This window comes from Pogona vitticeps, chromosome 3 (assembly GCF_051106095.1).
Source record: "Pogona vitticeps strain Pit_001003342236 chromosome 3, PviZW2.1, whole genome shotgun sequence".
In the NCBI taxonomy this organism is placed as follows: domain Eukaryota; kingdom Metazoa; phylum Chordata; class Lepidosauria; order Squamata; family Agamidae; genus Pogona; species Pogona vitticeps.
The window spans coordinates 109,728,747-109,754,889 of record NC_135785.1 but is presented as its reverse complement, the minus strand read 5'-3'; the positions used below and the strand labels follow the sequence as shown (position 1 = coordinate 109,754,889).

General features: G+C 41.4%; 1 protein-coding gene across 18 annotated transcripts in view; it reads left to right on the top strand.

The window, feature by feature from the left end:
* The window catches only part of ZMIZ1 (zinc finger MIZ-type containing 1), a 458,362-nt gene that overhangs the window by 274,972 nt on the left and 157,247 nt on the right, over positions 1-26,143 (top strand). For 15 of the 18 annotated variants that reach the window (XM_078391048.1, XM_078391052.1, XM_020802533.3 and 12 more), the window contains 2 exons: positions 10,152-10,265; positions 22,615-22,720. In XM_078391048.1, the coding sequence (XP_078247174.1) occupies positions 10,152-10,265; positions 22,615-22,720 (220 nt within the window). The remainder of the gene's footprint in view (positions 1-10,151; positions 10,266-22,614; positions 22,721-26,143) is intronic. The other 3 variants (XM_078391059.1, XM_078391054.1, XM_078391055.1) reach the window with 1 other exon arrangement.

Below are 26,143 nucleotides of genomic sequence, written 5' to 3'. Positions count from 1 at the left end.
AATACTTGGTGTAAGTGAACTAAAGTAGACTGGAATGGGACATTTTCAATCAGACAGTTACAAATAATTCCACGGCCAATCAAGAAGAAAGCAGAAATGTTATAATTGATGGTTATCGTATAGAATATAACTTGAAAGCATATAACAGAAAAAACAGTGGAATATAAGGACAGTAATTTTAAGTTACAATGGTTAGCATTTTTATTTGATAAAAATAATATCTTTCTTAGAAAAGTCACGTGAAGAAATTTAGCTGCAGCATGGATTATAGGATTTGCCTAGTATTATATGCTTTCTGATTCTCTAGTTAGAATCTTTGGTAACTGCTGGTCCATGGTTGCCATTTAGCCACCAGCCACCATGGCTGTCTCGAGTTCCTTCACATTTTTTTCTGCCAGAACTGCCCTTGAAATGACAGTGTTACAAGGCAGTGTCAATTTAGCAGGGAAAAACAGCCACTACTTGCTATCGACCACATGGAAGAACTCTGTTAGTGCTGCTAAAGGTAACAAAAATACAAACACGAAAAAGAAAGAAAAGTGACAGGGACTGCTCAGCATCGACAGCCAATAAACCTCTATCGTGATACAGTTTGCAAAAAAAAAAAAAAAAAAAATCAGCACAGTGTTTCATCAACCCCTGCCCCTCTCATTTTGAGCCAAACATTTGAAAAAATTATTTTTTTGTCTCTTGTCAACATGTTTCTCCCCCATTTCGTGGTTCTACTTGTACATCTCTTCACTGTATCTTAAATGCTGTCTAATGTTTTGTGCTTTTCATTCAGACATTACTCTTATGCACAAGATTCTTCTTTTCATTCTCTTTCCCACTACCTTTGCTCCTTCTACAGTAATAGCTTTCAACTGTCCCTGTGTGTTTTTTGACCTCTTATGTTTTCCTTTTCTTTTTTCATGTATACAATAGGACACAAACACACACCTCGCATCTACGGGATGCTGATTTGTTGAATCCTATGATTCACTTGATCTGCTACCTGAAAATACTAAAAATATTTTTTAAAAGACCCAGAAGTCCATATATTTCCAGGTGTATTGACAAGAACTGGCCACTAGATGGAATCAGATACCATACAATGTACTGTATAGCTTTTGATGCACATTTTTTAGCATCTGCGCGGGGGAGCTTGGAACCAATCCCCTGCAGATACGATCTCCATCTCTACATATGGCAACAACTAGAGATCATACTTGTAAATATGGCTTTCTGAGATGGATCTTCCTCTCCTTTCCCCCTTTTCCTTTCTTGATGTTTATGTTTAATGTTTGCTTAGAACTGCACGATCTTAGGCCCTTTGAAAGACTATCTCTATTGCACCAGTGGTAAATGCAATCTTGTAAACGCAATCTTGAAATCACATAGTTTGCTCTCTTTCCATTAATTGCATTTTTGTGGCCTTTTGCTGACTCTGTGCATTGCCACAGCAGTATCAGAACTGCTTCTCTATGGTGTCCTCTCACAAGGCCACACAAGTAGCAAATGGAACGAAACTATGAGTCGATGAACACAGATCCTTTGTACCTGGTCATTATCACATATTATTAGCCTGACACACATGGTTCTGCAATGTTAGCATGCAGCATGGGAGGAAGACATGGAAATAGCTTTCATGTCACTGCTGCAAAATATGACGGGGCCCTAGGCGACCTTTGATTGACGTAAATGCGAATGTACTCATTCGGCACCCACATCATTAGTTCTGTTGCTGTTTAGCAGTTCAATTAGAGCAAGAAGCAGAGCAGATGTAACTGGGCAAAACAAACAGGCAGCTTGAGTCAGCCTTCATAATTTGGCACGACATCCCATAAATAAATGCAGTAACTTGTTTAGCATAGTTAAGTAGTTTGCTACTCATACAGGGCATATTTGCATGACATTCTTTTTGAGAAGCGGTTAAGATGTGGTAAATTAGCTCGATGTCTTTGGAGTCTGACACATTTTAAAGAAAGGGAGGGAAATCCCCCCCTAAAATATGCATTATCCTAAATTAAGATTCTGCACGTATTTTCTCCAGCAACAAATCAAACTAAACAGAGTCTATGCTGTGATTATTTTGTTTCTGTAATTTTTTCTGTCATTCTTGGAAGCCTTGATGAGATAACATGGACCCTGAGTGCTCTTCATTGTGAACTGTTACTGCTCTTATGTTGAATCTAAAACATGTTGGCATGTGACAGTCATCAGTATTGTCTTCTATGCTTGGAGAAGTGTCTCTTCTGCACACATCTAAAATTTAATTCTAGACTATAATTAGGTTCCCCACCTACCTCCTCAGATGCCTTTCAGATGTCAGTCAACAAATGTGTTGGTTTCCGATTTTTAGAATGCAGTGCATAAATACTTGAAATATATTTCCATAGTGTGAGGATTCATTTTCTGGAGCTGTAGGCACCTCCAATAAAGGATGAGATGGTGGTAACAAGTCAAACGGTTCTGTGTTTATTGCTACATCAACGTTAAGAGGGTGGGGGTTCAAAAAGGGGTTCAAAGTCTCTTGTAATTCCAAACTCGGTTTCAAAGGTGTCCACAAACTGTTAATAAACGGATTAGTATTCTCCAGGTTCCATGGTTCTGTTAAAGGCTTCACAGCACCAGGAATGGGGTTTAATTCTTCTTCTAAGACAATCAGGGGAACGGTTTCTTCATCCCCGCTCCAGTCCCCCCAAGATGACCCCTCTCCATCGTCGGCCATCCATGGCCCAGGAAACCCCCCAACTTCTGCAACTCGGCTATATGCCATGCCTTTTTCCTCTCCAACTCACGGGCCACCGCTTCTCTCTCTCTTCCCTCAGCTTCCGTCTCCACTCTTTGGTCTCCGTCTCTCCCCAATACGAGGGACGAGGCTTGAGACCTAGCTGACGTCTCTTTTCAGCCTCCTCGTGTGGGACCCGCACTTGCTCCCACTTGTGGGTCCACGGATCTTCCATCCAGATCCATTCCCAACCGCCTGGTATCTCTTCCCACCTTTCCCTTATATCTCCTACCGCCGCTTCGATCTCCTTCCCCTTTCTTCCCGCCAAAGTTCCCCCAGAGCTGCGGTAATGTTTAACTCTTTTATGGCTGACTCCAGGTCGCTAGTATCTACCCCTTTATTTTTCGTAGGGGATTCTGAGGTTTCTTTCCCCCAATCAGGGGTCTCCACTCCTTTCTCTTCCCAACGCGGTGGTGTAGGAGGTGGAGATGTTTGAGTGTGTTGGGCCCTCGACGGGAGCGACAACACTCCTACCAGGACCTCCATCTTGGGGGCCTCACACATAGGCTATATTCTTCAGTGTGCTCCCAGTCACCACAAACCACCAGATTCTGTACTTCTTAGATTTTTGCCTGAAAATTTCCCCAGTTTGACTCCCGTAGTGAATCTGTCAAAAACAGCCCAAAGGAAAAAGGTATGCGATACCTCTATTAGACCACTTAAAAAAACACAAACCCTAGCTTTTGACCTACATGGGCCTTCGTCAGATAGGCACTACTAATCTGCGGATGGTGTAGGGAAAAAAATACAGGGTGTTTTTTTTTAAGGATGACTAGATGTCTTTGCCAGGCTTCAAAATGAAGGCTGCAAAGTCAAGCCAGTAGTGTTGGTTTTAAATGTTTTATGCATTTTGTGAATTGTATCATTTACAGTATCTGTCTCCTCCATGCATACACCATTCTTATTAATACTTCTTCACTGGCCATCTTCCAATAAGAGGATATTGGTAGCCTCCAGTTCATAACATCCAACAAGAAATCCACATTTTGAAAAGTGTCTCTTTTTTTTCTAGTACTCTGCATATAAAGTCCAAAATTCCAAGTCATAGAGAATAGAAGAAAATAGAGAACAATAGAATGAACACTCTCAAAACCAATTTTAGTTTTTGATTGCATATTGCATTCTACATTTTAAGGAAGCTGCTCTATTCTGACTTTTATCACTTCGCTATGCTCCTACTGCTAATTGAGCCATATTCCAAGGTACTTGCATTTGTCAGCATGCTTCATATTTTCATTTTGACTTTTAGTTGCACATCTTAGATTGCTTATATTTTCATGAAAACCATGAACTTGGTTTTCTTAACATTGATTTTTAACACATAATCCTTACTTACTTCATTCACTTTGTGGAGTAAATATGGCAGACCACCTAACTGCTAGCTAGTAATATCATCTGCAATTCACAATTTGTTAGTAGACTGTACATTGAAACTGATGCTGTCTTTTCAATCAACAAAGTGCTTTCCTCTGTTTTTAGAGTACAGTTGAAAAACAATGGCAAGAGTATACGTATTTACCATACTTTTCTCTGTATCTCTGTCCTATATTATTTGATTTTCAACTGGGAACGTGCTCTTTCACGGTTTTGGATTACAGCTTCAAGAATTCTGGCAGTTTCAATAGACAAACAAAACTATAGACCTCCACCCCACCCACCCACCCGTCCACCAGAAGAGCTTTTGAGGTACTTGCCTTTGATGCTGTCATGTTCCCACCATCAGCTGCTCCAGCATTTGCTTTCTGATGTCAATTTTTTAAAATACAAAGGTGCTGCAAAGCTTCCTGGGAGATCTAGTTCTTTAGATGTCCCTCTGTAAGAGCCTAACGGGCAGCAAGATTATGAATCTCAGTGTCTTCCATGACCATATGACAGACCGCTCAGGACTTGACCTTCTTGAGCACGAAAGATGCTGGGTATCATTCTTCCTGTCCATTAGTCTTATAGACAGCTCTTAATGTGGTAGCTGTACTGAAATGTAAATTTATGTCAGTTCCATGATAATCTTTTCTCCAACTTAACACTGTTTTGGTGTCTGTCATTTACTAAAATATTATCTACTTGATTTCTTATGGTATTGCTCTCCTACAGGGATTCTCCATATAGTCTTCTCAGTGATAATTTTAATGTGATGTTGGTGATAAGTTATTATTTTTCACAAAATTGTGTAATTCTTTTCCATATTTATCTTATACTCCTAGTCCATATTTTCCAACAAAATCTCTGCTGGTTCCTTTGCCTCTCTTAGCATTAAAGTTCCTTTTCATGAAATTTGGTATTCCTCATAGATTTTTATTTCCTTATCTTCACTTTTATCAGCAGTTGAGATATGGGCAAAGTTGATGTCTATGGGATTTGCCTTTACCTGGATAATTATTACTTCTTTCAGTATGGGATGGCATTTCTAATGGTTGCACTTGTTTTTTATTACTGTGATTACAATTGCCTTAACAGTGCTGTGCATAATTTCTTCCCAAAATTTAATTCTAATATATGTGATGATAGCATCTAAAATATATGGAACATAAATGCTCAAAGTAGTTTACAAGCATTGAGCAAAGTCTTGATCCATAACTCTGAACTGCTATAACCCAGATCAGGTGCTGGAAGCATTTAATTTAAAGTAGTTGAAAGCTTCCTGTCCCCCCTCCTTCTAGGTTCTAGGCTGCCTTGGGGGGGGCTACCTTTTTGACCTTGCAATGGCAATCCTGTGAAGATTACTTACAGTGGGGTCTCGACTTACGAACTTAATCTGTATTGGAAGGCAGTTCTCAGGTCGAAAAGTTCTTAAGTCGAATCTGCATTTCCCATAGGAATGCATTGAAAACCATTTAATCCGTATCTGCTCTTTTCGTCCATAGAAACTAATGGGAAGCTGCTATTCCGCCTTCTGCCACTAGAGGCGGATATTTTTTATTTTTTCTTTTTAACCTAAGATGACTTAGCTTTTAAAAAAGGAAAAAAAGAGTTCGTAACTCGAATCTAAGTTCGTAAGTCGAGTCCATATAGTCCTATGAGAGCAGTTCGTAAGTCGAAACGTTTGTATGTCGAGCTGTTCGTAAGTCGAGACCCCACTGTACTACAGTGGGGTCTTGACTTGCGAATGGCCCGAGGTACGTACTTTTTGAGTTACGTACTTCTTCGTCCGCAAAAATCCATTTTGACTTGTGAACGGAGAATTGACCTACGAACCTCGGGCCGCTGGGGAGGAGCCGGGAGGTCGCCACTCAGCTCACGCGAGGAAGGGCAGCGATCCTGCCCGGTGAAAGGGTGCCAGAAGGAGCCGGCCCTTGGCCTCCCAGGAGTGGCGATCACGATGGCCATCCTACAGAGCCCCCAGCAGAAGCTGCCGCTCCGCGGGATCTGCGCCTTCATCCGCGGGCACTTCCCTTACTACTGTACCGGGCACGCTTCCCGGCCTGGCAGAACTCCATCCGGCACAACCTCTCGCAACGGCAGCTTCCTCCGGCGAAGGAAGCGCTTCAAGTGGCCACTGCCACGCCCACCCCCGGCCGCCGGCAGGCTCCTGCTCTTCCTGCCGCCGCCTCCGTGCGCCTTGCTCCCGCCCGCTTATGTCCTGCTCCCGCCGCCCTCGCCCCCGGCCGCTGGCAGGCTCCTGCTCTTCCCGCCGCCGCCTCCTCCGTGCGCCTTGCTCCCGCCCGCTTACGCCCTGCTCCCGCCGCCCTCGCCCCCGGCCACAGGCAGGCTCCTGCTTTTCCCGCCTCCTCCTCCGTGCGCCTTGCTCCCGCCCGCTTATGTCCTGCTCCCGCCGCCCTTGCCCCCGGACGGGAGCAGGGGCCGCCGGCAGTGCCCGGGGCCTGAGCAGGCGGGGCCGCGGGCGGAGGGCAGCAGGGACGCCTTCGTCATCGAGAGCCTCCTGCGGGGCCCACCTGCGCTGCCGCTCCGCGCCCTGATCCCACCGGCCGGGGAGTCAGCCCTCCTGTCCGGCCCGCCGCGCCTCTTCCTGGTCCCCGGGAGGACCCTGCTGGCTCCCGAGGGCAGCCTCCGCGTGGCGGGAGGGGCTCTGGCGGACTTCTGAGCCCCACACCGTGGCCCGGCTTCTCTGAAGTCCGGCCCCGCGACCAGCTCTGCCTGTGTGGCCCCTTCTGGGCCGAGCGGAGGGGCTCGCAATGCCTCCCTCGGGCTCCTCGAGGGGGCCAAGCGGCGGGCGGGCCCTCCTGCCCCCGGCAGACCAAAGAATCTTCCTGACAGGTAGGAATGCCCCAACTGACGGCACCCCTTCCCTTCCCTTCCCTTCCTCAGGGTCCCGCGCCGCTTCCCATTAGTTTCTATGGACGGAAAAGAGCAGATACGGATCAAATGGTTTTCAACGCATTCCAATGGGAAATGCAGAATTGACCTGCCAACGTTTTGACTTGCGAACCACCTTCCTATACGGATTAAGTTCGCAAGTTAAGACCCCACTGTATTAAAGGCTCCCCGACTACCAAGGCGTCCCCAAGGCAAAAAGGAGCCCTAGGTGGCCTTGGAACCTAAAAGGAACGGGATAGGAAGCTTTTAATTAAATTTATTTGAGAGAGAAAGTGAGAGAAATACCACCCATTTATTGAATGCACACCACTCTGAGCGGTGTACAGGATAAAGCATGAACCCTTACAATTCCTCCAAAGTACACTCCCATGTAATAACATCAGTATGGTGGTACAATCAACTTGAGTGCAGTTAATATCTAAAGGAAAATGTTTATTTCGAAATAAAAAAATTAATAGCATGTTCTTAGACAAGCCTGCTTTATATAATTCTGTGTTAAGTAATTTCCTAAATACTTCCAGATCCAAGTTACACCACACAAAGTTATGCCAATAGATTTTTTTGTGTATTGTCTCGGTAATCTTTACAACATCTCAATATAATGTCAACTGACATTATTATCCTCTTATTCAGGGCATAGAGGCAGGGGCTTAAAAGACAGTAGTTTGTCTAAGTGTGCGTAGTAAGCTTGTGATTGTGATAAGATTTCAGCCAAAGATGAACCACAGTCAGACACTTGGCTGCTGTTCTGGCTTGGTTATATCCTGAGAGGAGGGGAAAAGAATTCTTTTTTGGTTTGTTTGGATTGCAACTCATAGACCCCTGCAGCTAGCATATCTAATAGCTGTGCTGTTCTGGAACATGTAGTTGTTTTTTTTTTTTTTAAATAACTTTCATATTTCTTTTTATGTCTCCTTAAATTGCCCTGCTGCCTCCCCTTCTTGCATCATTTAGAATACTGGATAATGTAACCATGATAAGAGGGTTAAGCTAAGGATAAAGTATGCAAATTGGATTATTGTGTGCATAGTAAACATTCATTTCTTTTAATAATAGAACATTTTCCTTGTAGAGAATGGGGTGGGGAGAACAACAGGGAGAATGCATGGAGATTCCTTGCAATATAGTAGGTGTTCTTAGCTGAGAATGTGCCAGTAGAGATTAGTAGTGAGAATGTGCCTTTTGTGTAGCCATTCCAATATATGTCTGGACTTAAATTTTATTTCAGTTTTATACTACTTTAGTAGTCATAGCTTCCCCTAAGGAATGTTAGGAATTGTTTAGTGAGAGAGCTGAAAATTATTTTTTTGAGAAATTCCTCTCTATCTCCTTGTGGAACTACCGTTCTTGATATTTCATTTCAAGTCAGTTATGTAGAAAGTCCCTCATACTGGAGGTCCCAGAAGTAATAGGGCAGTCAAAGATTTCACATTCAGGCAAAATTACTCCATTACTTCTGGGACACCTGGTATATAGTACCAGATACATGCAGCATATTCTTCTGTTAGAGTATATATTATCATATTTACTTTTACTGTAAGAGTACCAAAGACACATATAGAATGTTAGCTACTGAGGTGAATGCCAAGTCCTTGTAGAAAATGCTTAGATAGGAAAATGGATGGAATATAAACATCAGTCACAGTGGTCTTCTCTCGTGGGGTTTAAAAACAAATTATATAGAGATTTAAGGGCAAAATCCTTTCCACCCCTTAAATTTCCTGTTCATTTTCATGCTAAAAGTTCTTTGATATAAAAGGGCAGAAACTGAACTCCAATGAACACGGCTGTGATTTGGTCAGTCCCACAGAGAACGAGATAGTAAAGAATGCATTAACTTGGCAGGTAACCATCAGGGGCAAATTTATTTCTTCCTTTGAGGCCTAAATGGAGATAAATTCTTCTTCCTGCCAATGTGGAGGAACAGTGCAATCCTTTTTTTGGCAAACGTCAGTGTGTTCAATCATAGCAGGATTATTCAAGTCCTTGGATGCAAACATTTCCCCTCTATTTCTTATACGGTTTCATGAAATCTTCCATATACTCTTTCCCCATCAATTTGTTCGCTTGTTATGAAGTGTGGCCCTTCCACACAAGGAGCCCCAAATGGCTTGCCTGTGATGTCAAATTCAGTGAGACCCACAAACACCATGAAAATGTTAGTTGTAAGACTGTGGATATTTAATAATATAAAACTGCCAGCTAAGATCAGAAATTAAATGAACATAGCACTGCACTCCTTAACAAATAAATAGACCTCCTATGTGTGCCCAAATATTAACAGTGTCGTAGAAAGCTGACAGGAGGGATTTCTATAAATTATAGAAATGTGTCCTATCTTAATTACAACTCTGTCCTTCTTCCATAAAGCTCAAAGCAGCCTACCTGGACTTTCATTTTACTTTCACAACAACATCTTAAGGAAGGAGAGGGCAAGAGGTTATGATGTGCCTAAAGTCCACCTCCTAAATTTAATGGCTAACCAGGGATTTAAACACAGGTTTCACCACTCAAGTTCACCTATGCCAGCTAATAAACATAAAGCAATTTATGTTTATTGTTTTTGTTTTATTGTTCATGTTGTGTTTAATGTTCATTCTAAAAACAATAACCAATTGGGTCAGTAATGGGGCCATGCTTGACTTATGGAGAAAGAAAAAGTGAGGCATATCCAATTTATATGTTGTAATTGTATGGGATTCAATTGCCATGATCCAGAGAGCAACAGCACAGTAAAGTTTAGCTTTACATATAGCCATAGTCTTAAAGAGAACGCGCAGACAGAGTTTGGACTTTTTGATTCCTTTTTCCATGATCTTGGAAAGAAAGGATTCTACAGGACTCTATAGGCCACACAAAAACTATGATTTTCATAACTTCGGGACCAGGTGAATATTAGTGGCACTCTTGGGGTCCAGTTGCTGACACAAAATGGTGGCATCCAGCAAGATCAAACAGTTATTCTTGATGGGTAAACTACCTGTATTGATTATAGATTTTGGTATACATCAATATGAGGAGAGAAAAAAATTAGCAACAGGATTTTGGACATTCAATTAGAAAGTATATATTTATCTAAAAATGCTTTAATTTCCCCCCTTTCTTTCAGCACTTACAGAATCCTGCCAACTTCCACAATGCAGCTACAGAACTCCTGGACTGGTGTGGTGATCCAAGAGCGTTCCAGAGGCCCTTTGAACAGAGTCTGATGGGCTGTTTGACGGTATGTCAGCCCTAGTAGAGTATTTCTGCACTAGCATGTGTAGGATGTACAGTCTGTAGGATCTGTGGTGTAATAATGTACAGTATATTTTAAAAGTTTGTCCATGGTGTGGGATAATATGCCCAGGTGGAGGGTGGGTTATATGCAGTGTTTTCTTATCTTATTTTTTTATATACTTTTTAAAATCTGATAGTATTCGAGAACCTGACAAGTGATGGCTGAGCTATTTAAAAGATGGAAAAGTGGAGGAAAACCAAACAGTATAACTTGCAGGCATTCTCAGCAGTAGTTGGGAAAACAGAGTTATGAACAAGTACTAATTATTCTATTTTCTGGGTGAAGAGACCGTTACAGACATGCTGAGTTCCATATTTAGAAAAAAGCCCCATTGTACATGTAAAGTAGAATTCTGTTTTGAGCTTTTAGGAAAAGAGGACGTAGAATATTTCATTGGCATTCCCTCTTACTCCTGTTGACATGGGGGAGGGAATGGGAGAAATACAGTTATATTAAATATATAAAAGATATGGTATGAACACAAACATAGTAAAATGTGATGCACACACCTGCGAGCTGGTTTCACATGGTGGCTAAGAGTGTGTGTGGTGAGACAAAATGTTCCCAGGTTCAAATTCACCTCAGACATAGGTTGATTGGGTGGCCGTGGAAGCCACTATTCTTCTATCTTCATTCCTATACAATGTGGAGGAACATAGATACTGTCATGACACAGGAGTAGTCCCACTGTGCCTTTAATTTAAAATGTGGTCCTTTCAGCTTCCATCCTTATCACGTCTTCCTGTTCAGCAGTAGGAATGGCAGAGTGAGATTGGGAACTAAATTAATATACTAGTTTATTCTATTATTTGCTTTCCCTTTGTAGTATTATTTGGATATGGAAGGAAGAAAGAAAAAAAGAGAAACCATTAAAGAAAACTAGTAGTTTAACATGTCCATACTGAGTAATAAAACTTGAAGATTTTAAGTGGGGTTCATCACTAATCTTGTAGCCACTCTGATGAGGAAGTAATAAAATGGGCAGAATTTTCCATGAAGAGACTTGTAATTGACACTGCAGAAAGCCATTGTTGAACAGTAAACATTCCAGAAATACCTTGGCCAATAGGGAAGGGTATTTCTGTTCAGAATAATGTTAAATTAAGTGCTGTGTGAAATCTATGTTTGAATTACACTTCCAACTAATTGTGGAAAAGCAAGATCACAACAGCATCAAATGGCTCTCTTTTGGAAACAGCCCTAATTAATTTTTTGCCAGTTCATTGTCTTATAAAAAGTTACTCCATGGTTATTTGTTCTTCCTTCATGTGTATACATATGTATTGCTAAAAAGGGGGTGAAATTAAATAAAATGAACATTTAACCTTCACATGTTAATTCTTCCACCACTTCTGGAAAAATGCATTCTTGTGTGCGTGTGTGTGTGTGTGTGTGTGTGTGTGTGTGCGTGCGTGCGTGCGTGCGTGCGTGTGTGTGTGTGTGTGTGTGTGTGTGTGTGTGTGTGAGAGAGAGAGAGAGAGAGAGAGAGAGAGAGAGAGAGAGTTTCTTGTTTGTTTCCATCAGGGAAGAGATTCCCAAAAATATTCAAGTATAATTCAGCATAGGCTCTGTAATGGAGAGTGGTGTAAAGAGGGATGGTGTAAAGAGGGATGCCAAACAAGTTAAAACAAGTGATCCGTTGCAGTTTTCAGACAAAGTAAGAGAGGGATGCGTGCAGGTTACAAAGAGAAATAAGTTTATTTTTCAAGAAGAGCAAAAAATAGTATGCTGATTGCTCAATGTGGTTTCCTTCTGTCAATACCCAGTGTCACATCAGACCCGTGTTTGCAGTTTTTAAACCACTCCTTGCAGCCTCTGCTCTTCCATTCTCTTGTTGCCTATTCCCCATCCTCTCCTTGGTTCTCAAAGCTTCTCTTCAGTTTCCCTGACAGTGCTAGCCACACCGCCTCATTTTCTTCCACATCCACCTGCCTTCAATGAATTATTCATTTGGTTTTTCAATCTGTGATATTTTCATTTTCCTGCCATGGGCTCCTCTTCTTGCAGGTATTAGCTAGAAGGGAGAACATTTGCATGTGCATGCATTCATTTGTGGAGACACTCCTCCATACCTCCTCCCTGTGACAGCTTATCATCTTGCTTGATAGTTATTTTTAACAGGAGCCATCTTATTAGCTGAGCCAGAGTCAGCAAGATTGTCTGTGTCCACAGGTTCAGCTCTTAAGCTAAGAGAAGGGGCTGGTTAACCTTTTTTTTCCCTACGGTAAAAAGCAGTAGTGGCACTGTACCAGCTCACTCTTGTTGACCTTGTGTCTCATGTCATCTAAAGCTGACTGAAATCAGGCAGTAAACTATAACTAGAGAAGGCCCACTGAATGACTGGAATTTACAGAGGAATAGACTCACCAAATCCCCACTGATTCAAAGGGGCCTACTTTATTTGTGATTTACTACTGGATTTTGGCCACTGAGTCATACCGTTGACATCCGTAACCCAGTATTGTCAACTTTGATTGGTAGCAATGGCTCTCCAGGATTTCAGGAAAGATTCTTTGCTAGCTGTGTCTCAAGACCCCCAATATTCTCCCATTCAAATGCGGATGGGGCTTGACCCTGCATAACTTCCAAAATCAGCTGAGATCAGTGGGTTTAGGGTAATATGCCTGGCAAAGGAAATAGTGAGGTGTGTATGATGATGGAAGGAACTTCACCTAACCTTTAGTTGCTGTCTATAGTGGAGGAGAAAGGATAGAGTGCCCTTTGCCTATGCCTTGGGTTGTGAGAAGGCAGATAAATTGCATGAGAACAGAGGAAGAGACACCGGACTCAGAGGCTATGCTGGAGATCAGTTTTGGCTTCAGTTTTTGTTTGATGGTTTAATGGTTTAAAGGCCAGCCCTTCTCTAAGTGCAGAATAATGAAGGCAAACTGTTTTTATAAGGATGTTTAAAGGTTCCAATCTCATAAAGCAGCAAATTGAGCATTCTTTTGTCAAATGCTGCCAACATTTCCACTAGTTTAATTGAGTTAGAATGCAGCACATTGGTTGCAAATGTAGTGCATTTAATTAATGGTAGAAGACAGAAGGCTCATAGCTCAGTAGCACAGCACATTACATGCATGCAGAAACCCCCAGGTTCAGCATTGGTTTTCTCCAGGTAGGATGGGAAAAGGCTGAAGCCCTAGAAAGCCACAGCTAATCAGTACAGTCAGAATGGGGAACATGTGGGCCACCAGATGTTGAAATTCAGAATGCTCTGTAAGATGGAGTCCTGGTCAGATCTAGTTAGGGCAGTTTTAATTAATGATAGGTACATCAGCTGAGCAAGGGACGTGGTGGCGCTGCAAGCAAAACCACATAAGTCTTTGTGTGCTGCAGGATCAGAAGACCAGCAGTTGTAAGATCGAATCCATGCGATGGAGTGAGCTCCCATCGCTTTGTCCCAGCTCCTCGCCAACCCAGCAGTTCGAAAGCATGTAAATGCGAGTAGATAAATAGGTACCATCTCGGTGGGAAGGTAAACAGCATTCCGAATCTAAGTCGCGCTGGCCACATGACAACGGAAACTGTCTTCGGACAAACACTGGCTCTACGGCTTGGAAACAGGGATGAGCACCGCCCCCTAGAGTCAAACACGACTGACTAAAATGTCAAGGGGAACCTTTACCTTTTTACATGAAGTGAGCACTACAGTGGTGCTATATAGGATGTATATTGCAGTTGGGGCAGAAAATATTTCTAGATCTTGACCATGGTTCAAGTGGAAACGTGAATGTTGTGTAATTTCCTAAACAAATGGGAATCAGTTGAAATAATGTGATTCCTTTTAGTAATTAAATTAGCCCTATTTTGTTTGCGGATTCCATCCCACATAAGTCAACACAATTGTAGATCAAGGTTCTGTCATTTGGGTTCTATAACTTCAACATGGAGTGTTTGTATTCTAGTTTTTAAAATATCTGTTAATTAGTTTATTTTTTTAACTGGTTTAATTCCCAAAAGGTGTAGAATGTTTTAGAAAAGCCCTCTTATTAGCAGTTGACAATAATTTTCCTTCTGTAGATACTCCACCAGGCTCTCTCAACATGAAGCCAATCTTCATTTGCTCCCAAACATTTTCAGGCTTTGAAGCATTGATAGGAGGGCACTCAAAACAATGTTTAAATCAGGTCACAGAGTCATGATGGGCTCTCCTCTTTATTTTGGGAAAGTGTGTATCGTACTGTATAAGAATTAAGTGTTTGCTAGTTTCAGTTATGCTTTCATATTAATGGGTAATTTATATGAGAAACTTTTAACAGTCTGATTGCATTGAAAGAGTGCTTTCCAGCAGTTCTCCCTGACTGAAAAGTTATTTATTTTTCTGACTTAGATTACTAGTTTCCACACTTCCTATTTGCAGGGAGCACAGTGCACACTGCCTCCACTGTCAAGGCACTAGTGCACTTCTGTTTTGGATAACGTGCGGGTTGCAGAAGGGGCTAGAACATTCTGTAGTGCATAACAGATACTATCCGGTCTGTTAAGCCTCATTTTGCATATATTGAGAGTGTACCCCACAGCAGCCATTCTCAACCTTCTTTTAATCATGGCCATAAACACAATATGAAAGAAATATAGGCGGAATCAGGATTGCATAAGTTGCATAACAAACCTTATAAGGTGGTGTGTGAAGAATTGTTCCCAGTCTGTGATCCCCTTCAGATGTGCCAGGGCCCTCGTTGAGAATGTCTGCCCCACAGCATGCGCCTATATAAGCCAGGGGAATTTCATTGCAGTGGACAAGCTGTTTTTCAAAAAAAAAAAAAAAATTGTGTGCCATGACAGATCTTCTCGCTGAGAAACTGCTAATAAGCTTATGTAGAATGCCTTGACTACCCAGAATGTAGCTTGAAAACCAGATGTTGAGATTAACAGGACAGGAGTGGATGAGCCATTGGGTGTAAATTGCACATTATTATACCACTGGCTTGATGAAGCAAAAGGGTTATGTTTGCCTGAATTTAGTGCTCACTAAAGATTTTTGAGATCTAAGTTGGAAAGTTGAATACACCCCACCCCACTCCCACACAGGACTTACGGTGAAATGAACAGGAGTTATACAAGAGTACTGTTGCTCTCTTGCACATCTCTCTATCTTGAGGCCTACACAGGAGGAATTCCCAGTGGGTTACAACCAGTAGTTCTGCCAGCATCCTTCTCTTCTGCCAGAGTTATGGTACCCAAATCCACTGTATGAGGCGTCCTGAGAGGGGGGCTCTCTCTTGCTGAGTTCAGGTTGAATACAAGTTCAACTTTCCTCTCAGAGTTACTTGCAGTGTAAATGTATTGTGACCTTGGTATATTATGACATCATAGTACAGTATGCCACAATTGCTTGGTTCCATTTAAGACTGACTTCTTTAAGGCATTAAAACAGGTTGCCTTTACAAACAAGAAACTGCAGCTGGTTTGGCATATAGCTACCAGATAACTAACTACAGCTGTTTGTTTTGAACACATGGTTTCTCTGCTCAAAGAAATTCCCTGACTAGCAGTCTGTTTTTAAACACTGCATAATGGCTTTTACTTTTAAACCTTGTATGACTTGAGAGTCAGGCACCGGAAAGAATCTTGTATCCATATCAACTGGCTGGTGTTATTGAGATTATTTTTGGTCACACATACACACCCAGGTGAGGAGGAGGCACTGGTTTGTGCTGGTGCTTTAGTAGTGATAAGGAATCCTTTGCACTTTGGAAACTCAGCTGAAAATGTTCTGACCCTTTTAATGTGCCAGTCTAGATTGTATTCTTATTATATAATATCTGAAGATTAATTCCTCCAGAGTATAAGTGCTATAAAATTCAGGGAGGGAAAAGAACAAAGAGTACAGATACCATAACTCCTACTCTATAGCCCTTTGCCTTTAAAAAATCTTCCTAATATTCTGCCAGATCAAGCAGAGTAACTAGGAAGGCTGAATTCATCCCTACTCTTAAACCACGGAAAGAATTTTGCTACTCTCCATTCTTTGTGCTAGGAAATTTTGTAATGTGAGAGGCTAGTTCATAGAACTGTAAATGTAGTGGTGCCTTGACTTACAAACGTCCTGACATACGACCATTTCAAGTTGGGACCAGTTGCGGCCGGAGCTTCCAGTTATGAACAAAAAAAGGCAGGGAATTCAAATTGCTAACCATTGGTAGGCATAGAGGCTGCTTCTTTGTAGCTCTTTCACCACAGCGGTTAGAGAGAGTATGATCGGAGGAGGCCTCAGACTGCCTGGCAAGGTAAGGTGCTGCTTTCCGCTTTTTAAAAGCTGTTCTGAGTGGGGTTTGCAGCGTGGTTTGGGGCTGGGTGGTGGGATTATGTTTCTATGCTGTGATGGGTCTTGCAGGGTTTGCTTTTTGGTTTCTTTTTACCCCATTTCCAATGGGTCTTGTGGGATTTGTTTGCTTCTTGGGTTTTTTTCCCCATTTTCGATGGGTCTTGGGGGGTTTGTTTGCTTTTTGGTTGTTGTTTTTCCTCATTTCTGATGGGTTTGTTTGCTTTTTGCTTTTCTTTTCTTTTTTGCATTTCCGAAGGGTTTTGCTGTGAGGCCCCCACACAGGAGGCCTATGTAGGAGTGCCGTCACTCCCGTCGCGGACCCAAAATACTCAAACCTCTCCCCCTCCTTCCCCACCCCGACGTGAGGATAAACAAGTGAACACAAATGAGTTGGGGGATTTACCTGAAGTCAGGGGGTCGATGGATATAGGAGTTGATACCAGCGACTTGATACAAACACTGAAGGGGTTAACCCTGTCACCGGGACCCAGGAAAGATTTGGCAGGAAGAAAAAAGGAGGAGATAGAGGCGGCGGCCGTGGATATAAAAGGGAAATAGGAAGAGATCCGGGGGGGCTGGGAATGGATCTGCGTTGAGGATCCTTGGACTGGGAAGTGGGAGCAGATAAGGGTGCCTCATGAGGAGGCAGAAAGGAGAAGGCGTCAAGGTCTGAAACCTCTACCCTCATATTGGGGGGAAACAGACGCGAAGGAATGGTGGCGTAAGTTGAGGGAGGAAAGAAGCCATGGCTAAAGAAATTGAAAGGAAGAAAGCATGGCATCTGGCAGAGTTACAGAAGACGGGGGTTTACCCGGGCCATGGTTGGCAGACACCGGAGAGGGGTTGTCCGTATGGGGATGGAGCGGCAACGAGGAGACACTTCCCTTGATTTTTCCAGAAGAAGAAATCACAGAATGCCAGGTGCCAGTGAAAGGTGTAACTGGACCTTGGACTATGGAGGACAGTAACCCGTTCGTTGGAAGTTTATGGACACCCTTGCGACCCGGTTTGGTGATGCAAGAGCCGTTGAAAGTAGTTACCCATGACGTTCCTGTTGATGTTGGAGTTCAAATAAATACAGAACCAGTTGGACAGTTTAATGCATCTCACTCTTTATTGAAAGTGACTGACCCCCCCAACAACGAACCCTCACACTTGCACAGTTTCTTTGCTTTCTGCTTAGCTTTTTGGCATTTCCGAAGGGTCTTGCATGGTTTGTTTGCTTTTCTTCCCCCCCCCCTTTGGCCGGAATGGATTAATCATGTTTCCAATGGATCTTGCAGTGTTTTGTTTACTGGTGATTTTTTTCTTCTGCCGGAACGGATTAATTGCATATCAGTGCATTCCTATAGGAAATGGTGCTTCGAGTTACGATCATTTCGAGTTAAGACCGGAGTTCCAGAACCAATTAAGTTCGTAAGTCGAAGCACCACTGTATTTTGTTCCCTGATGCTCAGAAAAGACCATAACATCATATTTTATTTTTCTGAAATTCATTTTGAAATCTGTTACTTTAGTAACAGCTGGCCTGGATCCAGTTAATGACCCACAACGTTTGTGAAGCTCCTGGTGGTGCAAAGGATTGCACTTCTACCATGCCTGTCAATGAGGCATTCCAGGTTCCTTGTGTCAACAGTTGCTGGCAGTGCAATGATCCCTCTGACATGGATAGTCCGGTGCCCAAGCTCACCCCCCCACACACACACATGAACCACTACTTGGGTGCTTACCACTCTGGCCCTCCACCTCCTCCTTCCCTCTTGCCCAGATCCTGTAGAACTCCATCACTGGAGCTTTATGTTCAGGGGAATAAAGTAGGATTGTGGCTATTAAAAATAAGTTGTAAAATATTGGCATTGTGTTAGCTACATGTATATCAGGCCTATAAAGGGACGCTTGCCAGATTCTCTGAAGTGAACTGAGAATAACCTTCTACAACAAGGCATTGGAGCAGACTTTGTGGGAAGCAGTTTTGCTTTGGCATGGTTTGACAACTGCTTTAACAGCAGGGGACTAGTAAGTTTTGCAGTTTTGATTGATAGCCAAGTTGTGTTGTTCTGATTCTGCTCTGCTGAAAATCCTAACTATGTCACTTCTGTCTGTAACCTGCTGTCAGATTTGAGTGCTCTTTCTCCTCTAGTTTGCCATGTATACATGACTAATGTGTTTATTTCCACAGTTCTTTGTTGAATGTAAAAAATGCAATATTTGAAGAAAGGTAGTTTCCCAACAATTTCTGTTCAGAAAAGTTATCCCGAAACTAAAGTCAGAAGGCTATTGGCATTATCTGTTTGTTAAGGAGCTTTTATAAAATACTGTACACTTAAAAGTTTCAAGTTGATAGGCAACAAACAATATACAGTGTAAATCAATATATAAAAGAATACAAAATTACATTATTCATGAGTAAATATGTCAATCTCCACTTATTTCATTCCTGTAGGATGGAATGAGTCATTCCGAAGTTTTCTCTCTGCAGGGTGAAATTATGAGAATTGTGTGCATGCCAGCTGTACATATTTTGCATTTTGTTTCTTTCGAGGAAGTATTTTGGTGCAGAAAATTGTATATTTTATGTGAAATGTAAGGGTTTTTTTCTGCAAAATCCATTTTGTAAAAAATTAATACCAATCCAAAACCAGCTGGAATTTGTCTCCTTGTAGTAGTTGCTTAGTTTCAGGGCAGGATGTCCAAATGTGTCAAGGATCCTTTTAAAATAGTTCTCAAGTTGCTGCAGCTTTCTATACTTAAAACTACAACAACACTCCTTTAAACGTTACCTGTTAGCAAATAGGTATCTAATGCAGTTGTTTCAGTAAAGATATTATTTGCCACCAGTAAGTTGCCCCATTTAAAAATCTAGCTGAAGTATTCTATTCCATCTATAGCTTCCAGACAAGGCTCCCTTCGTAAAGTGTGGTTCGATAATCCAATCTTAATATACCTATTTTTTTTAACCACTGAGAGTAATCTATCCCAATCCAACAATGGCTGTCTTGGCACACCAGCCAAAGCTGATAAAAAGCACTTTGATCCACTGAGGCCACAGAATATATTTCACATTTTCACACTGCATCAACTGGCATGCTCAAAATAAATTACTAGCTCTTTTGAAGACATATGTTGCATCATTTAGCTTTTTGACATATTAGAGGCTGAGAAATGGAGGATGGACATGTAAGTTACACATCCAACATACCCCCTAAAAACACTTAAAGCTTCACACACATTCATTGTGAATGTTTGATAGCAAGGCTTCCCAAAGTGTGTGTGCCATGACACACTGCGGCCTCTGTGGCACCCCACGCTGCACCAGGGCACCGCCAAACACAACTAGCAGCGCGCCAGAATGTTCTCTGTTTCTCTACACCAAGGCAGCACTGCTGCTGCTCCAGTTCTGGCTCCTTCAAGCTTCTTCACTTTCTGCTGCACTCTACACCCCTCATTGCTCCTCCTGTTCTGCCGCCACCACTCAAGGTAGCCAGAAGTTGGAAAAGTTTTGGAACCTCTGATCTGTAAGTGCATCTCCTGAATGTGCTTACTGAGGTTCTGTATTGAGAGTCCGGCCATATGAGAGTTCCTAATCACATGCAACCTGTAAGCATTTTCAGATGTGCATGCTTCCAGGTCCCTTATGCTCAAAGCTTGATTTCTGGGTGGACAGATGTTGAAGTGGGACTTACTTTCATCCTTATATCTTCACCACACTTTTAAAGCCCTATGTTGTTTCAGGTTGTAACATCTGAACAGGACTATTCCTGTTTTGTTTGGACAAGGCTTAAATAATTGAGAACAGTGTACAGTGTGATTGGGGCAAGAACTATGGGGCTTGAGTTGAAGAATTCCATGATAATTGAGTGGGTTGTCTCATTTGTGGCAATGACAGTAGCCTTTGGGTATCTTGCTTACAAAACATTATTCAGCAATGGCAAATGCTGTAATGATAATCCCAAGGTAATTCATGCATTCAAGATGGAAGATTTGAGGGACAAAGCTGGGTATTGCCAATGTTGGAGGTCTAAGAAATCCTCATTATGTGGCAGCTGTCATTAAAAGCAAAATGATGAAACAGGAGACAATATAGGACCTCTGTTCATCAAGAGGAAAGATGCTTAAAGAGCAGATGACCTGAATAAGCAAGGTTGTCAAAGTGCTTTCTGCTCACCTGTAATTGGTGTGAAATTTAAGTCTTATGTCATTTCGCTAAACACTTTTTCAACAGTACACTGAATTCATGTTGTTCACCTTGCTTAATGCACTACAACATTTATGCTAGGCATAAATATGATTTGCTGGCTTTTTGCTGTGTAAAGTGTACATTCTTATAAGTCTTAAAAAACAATCTTTAGAATATACTCTGAAGTGTATATTTTGGGATGGTACATGATTTTTTAAAATAGTAACAATAATAAAAATCATAATAGAATAGAGAAAAGAAAGAGAAGAAAGAGAATAAGAAACAAGTACAATGCCTTTTGATATACTGTACCCTCATACATCCACTAGCAGCTTACATGGGGGAGTATTAATGTGATATTAGAATTACTTCTGCCTGTGAGTTTCCCCTGAGAATGTTTAGCTCTAAAGTTTTCAAACTGCAGTTGCAACCAACTCTCCATGTTGTAATCAATCTCAGTATCATTCATGTGGTACTTTCTTGTTAATTAGGAAAAGTGGATACTGGAGGGCAGTTGAAATTAATAAGAGCCACACAATTGTGCTGACTAGTGAATGCAGAATAGGAGCCTTTTATTACCATTTATAGGTTATTGCATATATTTGTTTCCCATTCTATTCTGTATCACTGTTTTATGGTCAGCTAGATTTGGACACAGATAATTACACACTAATAAGCACTCTCTTTTTAATTTATCAAGGAGCTTTTGTATTGAAACAGAGGTGATCAACCCCAACATTATTTATTTCTTGAGTTGTAAGCTGAAAATAAAGGTTAGAGCTACATTGATAAAAATGCCACTAAACAGAACTATCTTAAAGTTAATCTTTAACTTTCTGTTTTAAAGAAATGTCAGCACAACTCCAAAATAATACAGTCACATGATATATTGTGCATGTAACATAAAAACTGAAGCTACTTCTGGATTCTGTATATTCTTTTGATCTGATCATAGCTATGATTCAGAAGGCAGTTGCTCTGATTTATGACACCGTTACATGGAGAAGGTTTGCAATCAATGAAATTATTTCCCCTGCTTTGTACAATTATGTTTCCCTCTAAACCCAGTAGCTGAGTTTCTGAATGGCATATTTGGTACTTAACATTTCAAGTCAAATTTCAAATGCAGCAACATATGCAACAGCTGCCCTCAGTACAAATTCCTTTAATAGCTTGCCCACTTTCCTATTGTAGAAGTTTATCCTGGTTTTCAGGAACTTGTCACACTAAAAGGCTCTTGGATTCAGTGTAGGCTATATGCTGAAGAAACAGTGAGGGATAGTAGCTTCCACTGAATCATTTGTTATAGGCTTGGACTCTAGCTGAGGTCCTGGATGATTTGTGTTGCCTTGCTTTTTGTCTTGGCTTCAGTCCTCTACTTTGCAGAGGAGCAGAGCAGTGGCTGCTTCATAAGTCTGGTTAAACGGCTGTACTGCAGCCAAAACGGTGCTTATGACCTGGGGTTCAATCCCAGGTAGCCGGCTCAAGGTTGACTCAGCCTTCTGTCCTTTTGAGGTCGGTAAAATGAGTACCCAGCTCGCTTGGGGGGGGGCATTGTGTAGCCTGCATAATTCACGTGTAAACTGCCCAGAGAGTGCTTGAAGTGCTATGGGGCTATATGTAAGCAGCATGCTAAAAATTACTGTGGGCTAAAGGAGATGGGTATTAACCTACATACTGCATCAAAAGAAGTGATATATAAATCATAGTGGTTGAGGGGGAAAACAAATATATAAAAAAAACCTCCCTGGTTCTTCTCTTTATTTTGTGGATGATGCTGCACAAGCACATAGGGATTGTGGAATAACTGTCAGTGAATTATGACCTTTCTTCCTCCTTCTCAGGTTGTTAGCAGAGTGGCCGCACAGCAGGGCTTTGACCTGGACCTTGGATACAGGCTGCTGGCAGTTTGTGCAGCCAACAGGGACAAGTTCACACCAAAATCAGCTGGTAAGAAAAGTTGGGGTTGTTTTTTTTCCCCTGTGGGTGGAGAGACTCTTGACATATTTTGCAACGTACGTCGCTTTTCTGTAGGAAATGGTTAGGCTGCTGGATGGGTCAATAGGACACGTGCCATGTACTAAAAACGTTCAGGTATGATACCTGAACTTGGTGTTGTTCTTCGGGATCCTCTGTGTTAGCGATCTAGATACCAAGGAAAACGAGAAGTGGTGAATATTCCTACTATGCAGATGGATATTTCATTAACTCATCCATTGCAGTCACCCACATTCCAGGAACGCAGGAGTGTTACCAACGTTGTGGCTGCCCACTCTTGAGGCAAAAACTTGTGATCCGAATGGCTGTCTGCAGCAGGTTTAAAATTACAATAAACTGGCTCATGAAAAAAAAACTGGTGCAGCTAGCAGATGTCTAATATGATGTTCATATTGAGCCAGTTGCTGAACTAATCTGCCGCACTGATTCGCTCTGGATTTGTTTTGCTGAGCAAGATTCTGTTCTTCTGAAAGGGGAAAGTGATTTGACGTTAACCGTTACAAATAACATGCATGAGATATCATGTGATGATCTGGATTTCTGTTGCAAAAGCTGCTTGCTTTTTTGTGGATAGGTGCCTTAAATGTGCAGTGTATATTTTCAGGAAGGTGGAAGTGTTCATATTGAAGTGGCGGGTATTTATAAATGCAAAGGCTTGTTTGACAGTGTCAAATGCTATGGGGAAATGTTTGTGAAGCCTTTAGCGGCATAGGTGGGTCTCTTTTTTCATTATTCCTGGCAATATTTTGGCCCTAATTGCTTTTAAGTATTAGGGGCAGAATAACTGCTGAGATGCCTGTTAGATGTAACATTTTTCCTACATAAAGATTATTATCTGGTGGGAACAGCCCGTTTATTTACCTATGAAACACATTTCCTGAAGTACATGGTTGCCTGCTAGTGGCCATGCAGTGACTAGAAGAATAAAGCACTAAATAAACAGTGGCCTGTCTTAGCATTACATGAATAGATCTCAGGTTCCTGCACTTTCCCTCCTTATTCCTTTCTTTGGCATGACAGCAAAGAAGAGACAAAGAGATTTCAGTTCTGTTTTCAACTAGCAACATTTAGCATTATGTCTGAACCCCAGGTTTAGGGAAGTATGTCCAAATTGTTAGCCATGGTTTGAACTTGGCTTTTTTTCTCTAAACTGTATTTTAGCAATACAAGTTAAATCCTCTTGTCTTCTCTATCCAGCCATGCCAAAAGAAGAGAGGGGAGCAACAAACTGATGAGCCGAAGGCTCGTATACATACTCTTAGACTGTGGTTTAATATGGAGGGGGAAAATCTCTTTAGCCCTAAACTCTTATCAGTGGGTGCCAGGGGAACAGACTCTGGCTTGCCTACGTATGGTTGAAAATGATGCTCTTGTAGATTTGGGGGATTTCACACTATTCTGTTGCTGTTGTTTTTAATAGGGGTTTTAAAAGTAAAGTAGCATGTCTATGACCAAAGTTCAGAGCAATGAGTAAAAACAGTTAATGAGTCATGAATTGCTTTTTAAAAGTTGTGTTCTAGGCTCTGAAGATTGCAAGGGGGAAATGGTGCATGTTATTTCTGAAGTGGGATACAAGTATTTATTGTGGCATAAATGCAAAAATTTATTTCAGAAAACTAGTGATTATTACTGAAACATTGTGTTTTATTGCTGGTAATTTCTGTATAAATTGTTCTTGTTACATTTAGAATTTTACAAAGTACACAGAACTTTATCCACAGTCTAATGACCTGTCTACTAGGTTCACATTGCCAAGTATCTTCTCTGTGTTCTTTTTAAGGAATGAGTTTTCTTATATGAAGCTTTCCTCTCCATCTCAAGTTACAGTATTTGTTTTGTTTGCTGTCATGAACTTTCTTTCTCTATGTGCTTTGTCAGAGCAACTTCGTGTGTGACCTTGAACTACCATCCTGTATTAATATTTTTTAAAAGAGTGCCTATCTGCCCGTTCCAGTTGTTACCATATCTCTGGTGCAATGCTTTTCCGATGCTGAGTTTATTAGGGTGTTGCCTTTTTTTAATATGTTTTCCAAAACTTCTAGGCAAACAAACAAACAAACTGTGTTTCCAATCAGTTCATATTGTTTGTCATGTAAGGTAATTAATGGATTGCAACCCCCTGTTCTGATCAACATTTAGTGCTTAAAACCTTTCCTTGTCTTCAGTTTTGCTGTTTCTCAGACTTCTTAATGGAAAACAAGCTGGGTTATATTTAAGTTATCAATTAAGGTGCAATCAATCGTTCTCTCCCCAAGTTATAAAATGGTTTTAAGTTCCGTTCTCAGTGTGTTGGCCAAGAGGCATATGGGTACCCATGCATGAACATATACTCCAAACTTCGGGGGGATGTTGAGCTTAAAACAGAGGACGTTTTGAGACGAAGTCTTCTGTTCCAATTGTACTTTCTTCAGTTTCCTTCCCTCTTACTCTCTAGCATTCTAGAGACAGAAAGACATACATTTTCTTAGGCAAGAGCTGGAGTGGTTCTGCTTTATGTCACTGGCTTAACACAAGCAAAAAAAATTGTTTTCATCTCATTATCAGAATCATCCCCTTTGTTCTGGTTCAGGGAGTTGGCGTATGTACTTCCTGTTTGGTTGCCAGCTGGTTAAGCATTTCCTTCACAGAGAGCTTGTCTTGTGTGTTGTTACCACAGAGGCCAGTATTTTAACACACGGAGACTTCAAAGACCTTCAGGACATAGTGGCTTTTTGACAAGCAGCTTCCTTGCTCTTTCGATTGATATTACTGAACTTTTAAAATATAGCCAGTAATAGTTTAACTTGATTGATTGGCTAGAAAAACATTACAATTGCACCTAAAATTAATTTTCCATTGGCAACAAATGGGTTTGCTGCAAGCTGGGATAGGACAGCACAGTTTGAATAGATCCATGTGTTTATTAGTCTTTTGGAAAGAAAATGAATGCAACAAAATTGCAGAAAAGAACACTAGTCCAATGCATTTATGTGTTGAAGTAGCAAAGAGTTTTCTGGTGCCTTAAATACTAACAGATTTACTGTATTACTCAACAAAGGTTCATGGACCAGAGTCGGTTCAATGTCTCGCTAAGAAGCCCTTTTGTTCCATAAGCCTTCTGTCGATTTTGCTGCAATAGACTAGCGGAGCTACCCATCTATATTAAATATTTTAAAGGAACTTTTTACTTGCTAATTATTTGACAATCTTGCAGCATTTTAACATACAATTCTACATTTTTATACTTACATAAAGTAGGGTTTTGGCTGTAGAATGGGTCATTAAGAAATCAGTTGTAAATCTTCAGTGAGTTGCGCCAATGATCCTGACAGCTCTGTAACTGAGGCCAGTAGTTTCATGCCTGTTACGGATGAGTCCCATGATGCTAGAACTTAC